This window comes from Larimichthys crocea, chromosome X, assembly GCF_000972845.2.
Source record: "Larimichthys crocea isolate SSNF chromosome X, L_crocea_2.0, whole genome shotgun sequence".
NCBI lineage: Eukaryota > Metazoa > Chordata > Actinopteri > Sciaenidae > Larimichthys > Larimichthys crocea.
In genome coordinates, this window is record NC_040020.1 from 23,799,003 (window position 1) to 23,813,573 (window position 14,571).

At 40.9% G+C, this 14,571-nt stretch overlaps 1 protein-coding gene across 1 annotated transcript; it reads right to left on the reverse strand.

Annotated features, from left to right (window-relative positions):
• Positions 1 to 2,543: 2,543 nt before the first annotated feature.
• epn3b (epsin 3b) lies at positions 2,544 to 12,352 on the reverse strand. The gene is made up of 11 exons (XM_027283533.1): positions 11,736 to 12,352; positions 11,302 to 11,460; positions 10,412 to 10,495; positions 9,723 to 10,020; positions 8,193 to 8,311; positions 7,331 to 7,417; positions 4,769 to 4,892; positions 4,518 to 4,688; positions 4,340 to 4,435; positions 3,505 to 3,798; positions 2,544 to 3,412 (listed from the first exon to the last, which is right to left on the reverse strand). Exons 1-11 carry the CDS (start codon positions 11,802 to 11,804, stop codon positions 3,114 to 3,116), a joined length of 1,800 nt encoding a protein of 599 aa, XP_027139334.1. The 5' UTR covers positions 11,805 to 12,352; the 3' UTR covers positions 2,544 to 3,113.
• Positions 12,353 to 14,571: the final 2,219 nt, after the last annotated feature.

The following is a 14,571-nucleotide window of genomic DNA, read 5'->3' on the forward strand; positions in this document are numbered from 1 at the left end:
TTTCTGTAGCCTTTGGCTGGATATCAACTGTTATGGTGCAACACCTCAATAATTACTGTGGGACAGCTGCTGTTTACAACACTTCTGCCTGGAACATAAAGTAACTGAATCCATTTTGTATCCCAGGTGTATAATCACTTATGACTGAATAGCTGGAAAGAAAATCTGAAGACACATAAACTATTGTACACTGTTGTACAATATTACCATCTAGTGGTCAATGAGCAGAGTCGTTGCCTTGGTTCCTGTGTGCATGTGTTGGATCATTTAAGAGCAGTTTCAATGTATTTTGGTAGTGTGATGTCAAATATATAACATATCTATATGTTGACATAATAACTATGGGCTCCCATAGCTTTGGGATAAAGCTCTACAGACCCACTGTACACTATCTGCTCAGCACCAAACAGCTGACACATTTAGCAACTAGCTGTTGAACATAGTGGAGCATTTAGCAGCTACAGAGACAGATGTTTCTCTCAGGAATTGGTGAAAAGGGTTAAAAGATAGTGTGTGGTGGACAGACACACGTCTCCAAATCAGTGATGTTTCTCCTTAACTGCTGGATGTATAAATAAATGTTTGCTAACAAGCTCTAGATGGAAAAAAATACTGAATAAAGAATATCTTGTGACCAGAACGTGCGGCTCATAGCAAGGCAGTAATAAGCATAGGTGAGCTGCGATGTTGCCTAGGAAACCACTATTGTGAGGGGTGTCGAAGGGGTGCCTATGCACACATTTCATTGTTCACAGTTTACAGAGGGCTAAAGCTCACTGTCACACCATAAATTAAAACTGCTGGCTGTCGCTTACTTTGTGAGCCATGCAGTTTATTTGTTCACACTGCAGTGTAAGAATCAGAGATATGAATAACCAGATTGGCTTTATGTGTCATCACATCCCACATATCAAAGACGTCTGGTTTGGTTTTAGAAGTGTGGGAGGCAAAAGTAAAAATAAAAAATACAATAAAATATATATATTTTTTAAATTTAAAAAGTTAAAAATGTTTTTTGTTTTTTTTGCAATTATACACATCAAAACAATCAAGCACACTTAGGAGCACACACAGTTATGCTTGGGATGTTTTGGTTTTTAGTTTCTGTTATACAGTATAGAAAGAGCAAAGAGGGAAGTTTAAAGTCTTCGCAAAGGCAATTCTGAGATTTCTTTCAAAATACATGAAATATGTTGGAAAGTAGTTGCTAAAAACTTGTTAAAAGACTTTGAACGATATATTACTGAAATGTGGAAATTAAAGGTTAAAACAGTTTTTCACCAGTTTTCAGTCCAGGACTTTGTGGGCAGTCCTAAAGGGTGGCTCGATGACACACTAAGGCCACCCTGAGCACACCCCTGCACCCCTAACAGAGAGACAGAGATTAATTCATCTTGCTCGGAGTTAGTCATGTCATTTTTTAAAACTCATCGGACACGTTTCAGTCTCTTCAAAATTGCTGCTTGGATGCTCCCACAAGTGGGCGTGGCTACAGCATATTCAGCGTACACGCCCCCACAGTCTGAGAATAATTTTTACCCTTTTTGACACCTAATTTCATAAACTTGTCGATATTTTTAATCATTCAAATTTGTCTGGGTGGTTAATAATACTTTCTTCTTTGGTCTGACAAACTCATATTTAGTCTTACTTTACATGGACAAAGCTTTATGTGTTGATCAATCTGATGAACAGCCAGTGTGTGCTGTGTTGTACATCATTCAGAACACATCAGAAATTATAATGCAAACACCATTCGTTTATTGGTATAATATTTCATAATACTTTGTAGGTATCATTCTGTTAAATACATATGTACTAAGCCTGTGTGTATCTATGGGCAGGCATTTCACATTCAGGTCCAGGTTCAGTGCAGTGATGACCAAACATCTCGTCTCGTCTCATCAGATTCTTTTGTTCCAAACACAGAAGCGAACCAGCTACTGCTCAAAACAGTAGCTTGTTAATCATCTGTAATCATTTTACCTTATTTCTCTTCAGCTTCCTGTTACTCCTTTATCTGTTCATCATGTATTTTAATGCTCACATCTGAATTAAAGTCTTTGATCTCCTTGTCATTTTTCCATTCACTAAGGTTAAATCTCATTTTATGGAGGGACAGAGCGGTCTCCCTGAGATCCTCCTCAGTAGCGCCAATATCAACCAGCCGGGAATGCATTGCGGGTCAGCTGTAGAGACAGGCACGCGGGTCCGATAGGGTACAATCAATGATCAGTTTAGGTCCAGATTGAGACAGTAAGGTCTAGCTTAGGCTGGTTTAGTCCAGTTTTTAATCCACCAGGATCCTGTTGGGGCCGCTTGCCTTAAAAGACAAACAACCTAACTAAGGACCAGATGGTACTGAGCTTGCAAGGTAACAAGGCGATGCAAAATAGATATCATTTTGTTGATGTAGGAAGGGATACCTGAGTCAATTAGTTCTTGAACAGTGCTGAATGCTGTCTTAAATCTCACAGTAACACACTTTTGGACCTTTCTCCATTGATTTTAATTGGGCCAATGAAGCTCAAGATACTATTTGACTCATCAGAAAAAGAGGATTTATTTAATGAAGTCATCTCAGGTGCTCAGCAGAATAGAATAGTCTAGAGTCTCGGGGGGGTGGGATGCATTCATGCTTTCGTCGGTGAAGCAGCAGTGGTAAGGATCCTTGTGAATCTTGGTGGACAATCAAAGTATGTGGCTTCATCCCAATCTTCTAAAGTTCTGTCTCTGTGGTTGAAGGGTGCTCGGAGTTGTTGCTGTTAATGGGGAAAAGGCATCAAAGGGACTGTTGAGATACACCCTGTTAGTTTGGTGGTGTGTGCATGTTTGTGTCTGTGCACCCTTGAGTGCGCCTGAGTGTATGTGTGTGTGAGTTAGCTTTTCTTCAAGAGTTCAGGTTATATAGCAGCTGATGTGTCTCTGACAGACACACATACATCCAGTCCAAGATTGTTCCGCTTCAAGTGTGCACAATGACATCAGACCACGATCCGCAGTCCAGTTCAGGCTCATTTCAAACTAGTCTCATTGTAGTCAGCATAGATGAATCCAAAAAAAGAGTCCATTCTGTAGTCTCTGCAGACCAGAGTGTGATAGACGCAGGCGTCTCAGAGGAAGGGGTTGTGGCTGTGTGTCTGTGTCTGTGACTGGGTGCGGGGCGCTGGTCGTGGAGAAAGGGGGAGAAGGGGCTGCGGGAGGTTGGAGGGAAGGTCCAGGAGTCCAGCAGGAGGTTGTGTAAGAGAGGACGGAAGGATGGGTGGCTGGTGGGGCAGAGGGAGGGGCAGTGACGGACTGTAGGAGAGCATGTGCGGGGGCAGTGGGGATGTAGAGGCTGGTCGCATTTGGTTGAGGGTGAGGCGAGGCTGGTCGCAGTGGAAAGGGTTGGTGGGAGACGGAGCACTCAGACCTGAGGGGGCAGAATTGTTTGTGTAACCATTAAATAAATGTCAAAATAATGGATCTGTAAGTACAGAATGTGAGTTATTGAATGTTTGTTACCTGAGAGGAAGGGGTTGTTGTGCATCTTACTAGGCGGGTTGGAGGGTATCAGAGCGTCTAAATTCACCAGTGAGGCCCCCGTAGGTCCGAGGAAGGCCTCTGGGGTTCGACACATACGTGTAGGTGGGGCGCTGAGCGGAGGTGCTAGCCGGGACAGGTCAAACATCTCTGGACTGGCCGACTCTCGTCCGTTTACCTGGGGTTTTACCGGAGGGTCAGACCCAAACGGATCTGGCATGGAATCTGCATCGGCAAATGGGTCAGAGTCTGCCTTTACCCCGAACAGCTCTGCATCTGAAAAACAGTCATAGAGGGGATGTGATGATGTATGCTGCTTGAGTGACAAGCTAAATAAAAGCCTAACATTAAGTGCAATGTGCGCAACATACTCCTTCCTCTACAGTGTAATTGAATACATTACAATAGTCTCTGTGAAGCTTAAAATGTGAAGCGTTTGTTAAGAGAGCTGTTGAGTTTACAGTTGGTTTTTGTAGGTGCTCTCCTTATTTTGTTCAGCCACTTTAATGCTGTCAAATACAATAAAATGTGTATTTAGTTTTAAATAAACTGTACTATTATACCTTTTGTAAATGTAATACAGACATTTATTACACTGTTGTTGCATTAAACTGAACAAATAGTCGTGTTACTGTGTCTCCCTGGAACAATAAATGCATTGAAATACAATATAGGCTACATTTGGTTGTACTGTACTGTGTACAGTTATGTTGTAGTCCGTCTACCTCATTTTTTGCTTGAGACACTGTCAATGCAGGAAACTTATGTACAGTTAAGTCCACAGTACGTCTGTCTGTCCTGTCCTGTACTATACTACCTGTGGGACTTGCAGGTTGAGGCGACGACATTTGAGGAACCTCTTGATTAGGCTTCTCATCTTCCTGTTCAGCGAACGGATCTGTGCCATCACCACCTGCATGTCAAATTAAAAACAGTACAATCAGCATTGAAAACTGTACATACATATTGATTACACCAGCATTTTCAAAAGATACCTCCGTCTGTTGGGCTGTCCCACGCATGATCGACAGGGCTGGAGGAGACAGGTGCTGCTTCCCAGGGATCAGTGCAAGAGTTGGCGCATGGAGCCCAAGGATTGGACGCGTTGGCGGATGACGGAGGGGCCGTCCAAGGACTACCGATCACAGGAGTGCTGGAGTGGACCGCTGTGAAGGGAGACAGATGAAAAGCATTAGGTAGGTCTAACATCATATTGGTGTTTGTGTCTTTGTTATAAGGCACCCACCTATAGAGTCCCAGGGGTCAGAGGTGACGTCACATGCGGGTTGGCTAGAGTTCCAAGGGTCACTAGGTGGAGGTGGGGCTTCAGATGAGGGGCCAAATATGTCCACCAGGTCCAGCATTGCTGACTAGAAAGGGAGCAAATCCAGTGTTACTGGATGGGTTTTTGAACCATGCAAGAAAAATTATCCAACTGAGAGATCTGTGGAGAATATAATATAGAATACAATATAGAATATAATATAAAATATAGGGACTGGTACAATCACTGTGATTATATAATACAATTAGTTTAAACACAAAGGGACATCCAGCTTGTCAGATCTTAAATGAAGTAGTTGAGACAGTATTAGTGGTGTAAAGGTCTGTGAATCAGAAGGGAGAGGAAATTGTGCTGAATTATTTCCCTGATGCTGCGTCAGATAAAACCTTGGATTGTATATCCAAATTTGATCTTTTTCAATTTTTTTTAGATACACCGAAGGACAATATTTCTTTATGGTTTGAGGACTGTCACAAATTCTGAAGCTCTGTGGTTTTGACAGAACAGTGCTGTATTCATTCGTTCACCAAGAAAAGGCTCACTTAAACAAAGAAACAAAGTGTTGTTTCCTTTGAGCATGAATAAGCACGGCTGCTTATGCTTCACTGCCACACTGCTGAAAACACACATTTATGACAGCAGGAGCATTTTTAAGCATCTTTGCGAGTTACATAATTATTCACTGTAGAGTCTGTATAATGTAAGAGAAAGCCAGTGCTGAATGTTATGAAATGCAATGAGATTACGTGACATAATGCAGTGAAACGTGCTCGAGGTAATTAAGAGACAGTTTGTCAGGCTGCATTGGGACTCCGCTGTTTTTTCTGCAGCAGCTGGCAGAGCAGCGTCTCTAGCAGATTAGACAGCAGTGCAGTCTGTTCACAACATTTTGTTTAGCGTTCAACTTTAAAATACCCTGCACACATGGTATCATTGTACACTGTAACACTTTGACATCCACATTTCAGGGATCCATACTTTGTTTACACATGAAAATATCTTTCATATATTACTTCATATGCTAACATATGTGAGACGGTATACATTATGATGACATGTTAAGTGGGTATTTGGATATGTGATACCATAAAACAGCAAGAGTAAGCTAGCTAGCTAAATTTGAGTAGGAGAGTCGGCACAGTTCATGATGAATGCTGTGATTTGATTATCAGGCACTTTTAAAAAAATGGGTATGTTAGTAAGATTTCCATATGCTATTATGAATTATGCTTATAGTAATAAATAATGTTGTAATAATGTATATTCTGAGGCCCCTTGGCACCCACCAAGTACTCGGCCCTCATGTGAAGTCAGTTCATTTTAGCACACAAATGTAAAAGTACATGAAAAATTAGGCACCTCATATTTTTTGCATTATCGTTAATTTAAGTGACATTTAACACAATTCATGTCACACGTCAACATACGTCAACATTGCTGTCATTTAGACCTAAACAGTAGTGGAACTACTACATCATCACATATATCATCTCTCTTCTGTGCCTCTTTTATGAAATGATGACAGTTATAACTCTGACAGTTGAAATATGTTCATATTACCTGAACCTGACATCAGAGTTATGCATCTTGAACAAGTTTGATGTGGAAGCCGTGTAATCTTGTGTCCAGCGGGTCATCTTTAAGTTAAAACTATTTACTATGCATATTTATTGATTCTGGGTTTTCGACACTGATGGATGTAGATGTAATTCCAAGAATGTTTAAGTAATTCACATAAATTATTATTAAAGTGTGGTAGTTTTAGAATTTAGATTTTTTTCAAACCATGTCTAAAGAATGTGGTGTCTTTAAGAATTTAATCTTGATACACACACTGTGAATCATACTGAGTTACAGCATCAGATAAAAGGGGGAAAATTAAATGTCATTTTTGAATGTGTGATGATACAAGACATGATGATCTATGAGCTGTGTCTGACCTTGTGAATATGTCAGGAATTACGTCAGAGAACCATTAGTGTTGTTCCCCCCCCCGGTTTTCATTTTCATGCTTTTTTTTATTCTACAGAGCACCAGAAAGTAGCAGGATATCTACCATAGGCAACATAATATAACCAATTACAAGCCATGGTGACCTTTACATAAAACAGCTGGTGCTCTGATAGGCTCTTTGACAGGCCAATGAGTACAGGAGCTGCTGTGCTACAAGATAAGGGGTATGCTTTCAGGGAAATGTCATGCTGAGCTCAAGGTTAGACAAGACAAAGTCATTATCATTCAGCAGGCACCTCTTTCCCCTCTCTCTCAGCTTTCTAACATTTCTCTCTCAAACCTCCCTCATTATGCTGATCTATGTCTTTTTGTCTTGTTTCCCTCCCTATCCCTCAGACCGCACTATAAACTCCACTTCATTCTCTAATTGTCTGCCAGCAACCACCTACAAATGAACCCGCCCACCTCTCCATGCAAACACACACTCGTTTAGCACGCATGCACCCACACACATACTGTACGGCATTCACACACACACACACACACACACACACACGTTTTTAAACTCACCTCCTGTGTTCCTGACTGGCTCTCTCTTCTGCTCTCATCCAGGGCCTTCTGTAACAGAGACTCGTCTCCTTGACGACAGCACTGCTCCTGCAGGGGCGGCATTGTGACATCATCAACATCTTTTGCCACAGCAATGAGCGCGGACACACTCACGATACACACCACCGCAGAGTGAAACAGTTTGTTGTTGTTGTTGTTGTTTTTTTCACCCTGGCAAAACGCAGGTGTCTTTTTTGTGCTGTTGAAATATTTAGTTGACAAAGAGCACAGGCTGGTTCAGAGCAAAGCCGAGAGAAAGAATTAAAGTTCTCAACATTTAAACAAAATCTGAACAGTGTGAAAGCCGCTGGGAGATTCAGCAGAAGTCCTTGAAAGGTGTAAGCTGGCTAAGGAAAGAAAAAGTTGTGGGGAAAAAAAGTCATTTGACGGCCACAGAAAAGCACTTCAGTTAAGACGCAAGAGCCACATTATCAACTACACAGAAAGACACTCGAGATAAATAAATGAATGAATGATAAATGTGGACACTGAACGGTAAAAAGTGAGTGTGTTTCTGTGTGTGTGTGTGTGTACCTGCTTATACTCCTTTTGGCTAAGGCTTAAGGCAATCTGTAGTTGTGTGTCTTCATCCATCTCTATGGTAACAGGGGAAGGAAGGGCTAGCTACTGTAGATGAAGGTGGGCGAACGTTCAGAATGTTTGTAACAAATTTTTCATTATCGGAATCATCAAGAGGCAATAAGACATGTGTGGCTCGAGTACTCGAGAAGGAGGGTACGCCAGAGGAGGTTATACATTACCATAATATGTGTGTGTGTGTGTGTGTGTGTGTGTGTGTGTTCATATGTATTTGTTGTTTTACCTTCTGACTTTCCTCCCTGCTCATGGCTAAGGCCAGCTGGAGCTGCAGCTCCTCCTCGCCACTGGTCTGAGGTCGGGCCTGCTCCAGGTCTGAGGCAGCGCGAGGAGACGAGGAAGAAGCTGCAGAGGAAGCAAGTGAGCATGCAATGATGGCGCTTTAGGAGAAACGATCAGATTGATGTGGGGTTGCATGAGACATGGAGCAGTGGAAGTGTTGGGCTGATTTGAATATTTTCAGGCCTACGCTGCAGTATTGATAATCTATGTGGTGGATTGCCCAAACTGCTGGGGTACAGCACAAATTGCATTTCACTAGGGATCAGCCTGAATCCAAGTGTGTATTTTGAACACATTTTCAACTCCATTTATTCATAACACATAAAATAAGCTGTTACATACAAGTTTTGACTTTAGGGAAGCTATAATCCATATCTTTAGAATTCCAACGTATCAAATGCGACAGGATGTGCTCGCAGTGATGAACCGACAGAGAATTATTACCTAAATCTGCAGCTTCATTCTGCTTTACAGAGCTCAGTTTCAGCTCATTGTTTAACTGTCCTGTCTGCAACTTTACACTTTTGCTTGACTCTCACTGCTCTAAAAGTAACATTTTCCGATGTTTTCACTGAAAAAGCTCTGAAACTCCTATCCTGGGACTTTGTCCTAAAAGTTCAGGGAAGCGATACTCTTTAAAGGAAGTGGGCCATTTACAAACAAGCCAGTCCTCATCCTCTTCTCAAGTCTTTTGTCTTGCATGAACCTAAAAACACAGTTAGAGAACACTTCAGATAAAAGATAAATTTCCACCTTTGTGTCAAAGTTTGTTTTCAATAGTGCAATGATTCGATTGTTGCCCCTTGTGGATGGTGAGGGAAAAACACCCAGTATGACCAGGATCTCACTAACCGTCGGGTACCAGTTCAGTTAGCAGATAACTTGTTTTATTGCAGCAGCAGAATACATTTAGAGTTTGGCGTCTAGGCTCCGACCTCTCACTCCCCGCAGATATGCATACATAGATATCGAGGAATGATGAGAAAATTTCTTAAAGCCCCCCCCCAGAGAATTTTGTAGCATAAATAGACCGGTGAATTGGGATGGTGTGTTTGGATTGGATGATTGTGTATTGGGAGACATGTCACATGTTTATATGTAGTGCAGCTCAAGTTGTATGCCTGAACTAGCTCGCAGGCGTCACTCCATTTATGTTGTTTTTTTTTTTGCCTCACTGTGGTTGAGAGCACCACACTGAGATGAAGAAGATGCTACACTACATAATTTAGTTGGACAAGGTGACACAAAGATGAGATTTGTGTTTTATCAGAAGCGTTGGAGACGAAAAACTGAGCTAAAGCAGAGTGAATTTTGAACTTACATTCAGATGACCAGAGACATAACTCCAAATGAATGATAACATTGGTCTGTAACTGCTAGATGTTGATGATAGAAAAACAGTTAGATAACAGGTTTTCCACATCAACTTTAAAGGCAATGATATGTCAGTGTTGTCTCAACCCACAATACTCACAGTTAAAGGAGGACGGCGAGCCTCTGGATCGGCTGAACTCCTCCCCGTACAGCACAGCCATGCTGGGCTGACTTGTTCGCCTGCCTGGGTGGTAAGATGGGGGTATACCTCCGTACACACCACCGCCCCCTCCGCTGCCTCCCCCAGCCATTCGCTCCTTGGTCTTTAGGGCTTGACTCCTCTCCTGACGGAGTCGCTCCTCATCCCGGAGGAGACACACCAGTTGGCGTGCTTTTTCTCTCACGTTAGCCCCCTGGTCTCTGCCATCACGGTCCACGTATTGGAAGTCACGTAGCGTCTAAACCACATAGAGAAAAAAATCAACATGAACTTTTAAAACAATGTGCAATTCAAGTTGTGGTTGAAAAGATGCTGCGAAACCTCAATAATCTGATTGTCAGGAAAGCAATGATACTACAGTTTGATCAGAAATGAATTAAAGTAATTTACCGTGAAATTATCTTAAGAATCTACACTTTGATTTCGTGAATGGAGAATATTTTCTTTACTGGTTGATCTATTTAGTGTTTGAATGGATTTTTACCGTGTTGGGTGATTTTATTTACTGTTGTCTAACATTTGCTCTTTTTTTTCTTAATGTGACAGTAGAGGTTGCCAAAGTAACAACTAACAAGCTCTTCCTGAGGTGTTCAGATTGCTGAGATTCTCTGTTTGTTGCAGTCCAGTACCTGAATAGTGAATGCGTTCTCACGGCACTGTTGGGCCACTCTCTCTGATCCAGTCTTTAGCAGATAATCCAACAGAGTCAGGGCCTGGAGACAGATGCTGATTACCACACTGATACTTCAAAATGAGTATTTCCTTACATGCCTACTGTACACATTGTACCTCAAATACATACAGACTTATTATTAAATAGAACTACTGTATATGAATATGTGCAATGACATGGAAACAGGAGAGAACAGAAAGAGCTGTTCCGTGAGCCTGTATTTAAACTAAATGTCAAGTGTGCTAACATGCTTACAGTGATAATGCCAGAGTGTTTAACGTTTTAATGATGCTGGTTTTCCATTTTAGCACAAAATACAGCTGAAGAAGAACGTTAATTGTAAGCCAAACTACTGGAGGAAATGGTGCTGGATAAAAAATCAGGAGATCAAAGTTATTACAACAAATCCTCTGGGGACCATTTCATTAAAAATATTGAGATATCATGAAAGTATACCAAAAGACAACCTCATGGTGGCAGAAGAGGAAAAGTCATTAGAAGTATGTATCCACTAGGGTCCATAAATATCTGTTGTAAATTTCACGAGCAATCTGTGTGAAAGATGTCTCTGAACTACAAATGCACAATGGCACTAAAGGAAAAGTTAGGGGCTTATCATTCAAGTCTTTATGATTCATCCTCTGGGGACCATGACTATCTGCACAACATTTAATGACAATCGATCTAATAGTTTTTGAACAGTTCTGCTAGCATGGCTAAAATCAAAAAGTGGCTGAGGTGATCAGAGGGTGAAGAAAGGGTGAAGTGGTGATGAGCTGTCAAAGGGAAGCTAAAGAAACAGATGCAGTAAAGTATACAGAGAGGATGTGTCTTTCATGAGGTCACCTTGTAGACGTGTCTCCAGTTCTTGCCACTGTCATTGAGGCGTTTCCACACCATGCCCATGACCTCAGCAAATGCCACCACATTAAAAGTCAAGTCAGCGATCTCGGACATCAGAGACGAGGACGGGCCCCATGGATCGTTTGAGGTGGCCTCGCGGACCTACGCTCACACATCACCAGCAGAGGAGCAATGATGTTCATTATGTGCCTCATGCATATAATGTTGTTTTCATCAAGAATCATAAACAAGAGAGAGATTGTATGCCAAAGCATATTTATATAAGAGAAGATATGAGAGGCTGAGAGCTTTGTTCTGATGTGTTTTGATCTGATGCCTCATCAGTGATAATTTAGGAGGAGTTTCCTGGAAGTCTAACGCAACAAAACTACTACACATCAATGACACTTGAGGAGAGCGCAGTTCATTTTTACTACCTTGATCTCTGCTTCTGAATAGTTGTGCACGATGTTCTTCACCTGCCGGCGCAGGGCTGAGGTTGTCATGATGACAGGTGATGAAGGATGTGGAGGGATAGAAAGCGAAAAACAAACAGCCAACAGATGAAGAGAGGGGGTAAAAGGGGGAACGTGGACTGGAGGAAGAGAGGAGAGGAGCGGTAGCTATAGCAATGAAGGCTCCTCTTCTCTGTCACGAGTTACAGGACATCCCTGTAGGAAAGAGATAAAGCAAATGTCTATACATGACTATATTAGACTATTAAGTCTGACATTATGCCCCACCCCATTCTGAGCCTCAGTAATGTTTGAAACTACAGTTCCCATAATGCCTTTGGATGTAGAATAATGTTGCTATGGATTCAGTGAGGAATTCTGTGAGCTACAACTTGATATTTATTGGTTTATAGTTTCTATCGCCATTAAAAGTAGATTATCTATTAGCAGTTCCTGTTCCTTCCTGCTTTGTACCCGTGTACATTGATGTTAAGCTGTTAAGCAGTTTGTCACGTATATAGTTTATAATGTTGGCATCTTAACATTTTCTAATTAGCACTGAACACAAACTGGTTTTACAGGTATTTTATATTTTATTTTATATTTTTTTCAGGTAAGTTGAAATTTTGACCTGATGATGCCGCTAGATTAAAACTTAAGGGACCAGCAAAGTATTATATTTCATCCTAAGGAGAATATGAACATCACTGGGGGCCCATCCGTGGGGCCATATGAGTAGGTAAAGGCTGCATCATTGATTCATTTCATCCAACATCAACATGAAAAACACTCACAGATAATATAATTATATATATATATATATATTATATATATATATAATATATATATATATATATATATATATATATATATATATATATACATGACTGATGATAGTAACTGAACGAGAGGCTCATAATTGCTGCTCACTCAGGAAGTAGGTCATACAGAAGCTCTGGCACTCAGGTGTCTGATGTAGCTTCTTGGTAGCTTATTTTATTCAGGCCACCACACACACACACACACACACACACATGTTTGTGTGCACACACAACCCATTTTTCTCTTCCAAATTCATATTTCAGAGAGGACACAAGGGAATTGATCATTAAGGTCTCTTGTGATACTTTTCCCTCTGCCTGCGACTAAGCCGTCGCTGACACAGAACGCGCTTAAACCCTCGTGGATGAACTAGCGTGACCTCACTAAACTAAACCTCCTGTCATCAGTCATCTGCTCACTAAACTGTCACATTTTTATAGAAAATGATACTTTTGAATTCCACCATCCTTTTTATCAAGGAAGTTCAATTCTGGATGACAAGGAACACATCAGCTTTACCCTGCCATTCACAATGATAATGATGATGATGAATATGATGATGAAGATTTTGTTCCTGGATGTCTCACTGCAGCTAACAAAAATCCCCTGTAAATGTCACAAGCTTTAGTCATTTGATGGTGTGTTTCTAATCACTTTCAAAAAACACAGCAGTGTGGATAAAGCACAGTATGAATTATAATTGATTTCATGTATAATAGTCAATAAATTGTCTAAAACTGCTGCATGTAACAGCTAACATTAACTTATCACCTGTATTCGTATCTGTGTGTACAGAATGTCAGCTGTGCAAGTGCAAATCTTGTTCAGGATTCATGAAATAAAATGTAGGGGATCCTTATCAGAAATGTTCATTTGTATTTTGTGTTTATGTACGAAAAATAAATATTGGCAGAAATAGATTATCAGACCTGCCGGGCATAGACCTGTAAAAAGCCTTCTCTCTGCTCATGGTATTTGTTGCATTATTCTGCTGCCTTTTTTAGCAACATTTTGAAAGTAACCAGAATATTAAAAGTAATGCTGCAGCTGAAATTTGTATTTTGTAAAAGTTAATAACAGGCACTTCAGTTAAAGGTTCAAGGGCCTCCTGACCTATCCGACCCTTGAGCTTGTGCCTGATAAGCCTATGCATTTGTCTCTGAATATGAAGAAAATTGTTAACAGACTGCCACTACTGACAATAATAATGATTCTATTTGACAGTGTGTGCTCTTTCTTAATCGATTCAATTGTGATGTCACTGTCCACTGCTGCCCCATAACAGTTCACAATGTCGGTGAAACAAGTCACAGGATGCCTCATCCCGCTGAAAAGCAGACATCAGCGGAAGCACAGAGGAACTGAGATGCACACAGCAGGGACACAGACAGAAAACGCAGATAGGAGAACGGGTCTGAGAGTGTTTGTGCAAGAGAGACAGAGAGTGAGAGATGATGAAGGGCATAAAGAAGAAAGTGAAGCTCAGCAACTTCAACCAGTATCACCTTTCTGCATAATCATCTTCAGCCTTGTGTCAGACATAGACACACACACACACACACACACACACACACACACACACACAAAGGTTATTAAAGGCTGGTGCAGATTGTAACTACCTTATATACTGTAATTCAATCTATAACCATGCATTATATTTTATGAACTGGTCCTATGTAAGTCTTAAACTGAAAAAACAAGTACTATAGCTTAGTAAAAAGTAATATTTCTCTCTGAAATGTACTTAAGTAAAAGTATAAAGTAACAACAAATGGAAAGTATCTCAAAGTTGCACTTTAGTTGTACATGCAAATGTACTTAGTTACTTGCTTTTTTGACTTGTACTATCTATAGGATCATCCTCTTCCATCTGTCCTATTAGGCATTTAAACAGTCCAGACCACAAGCCATCAGAATATTAGATGTGAATCGACAAACACCAGAATGTGCCCTTCAACCAGAAATACCTCAGTCCATCCTGAAGTATAATTAACAA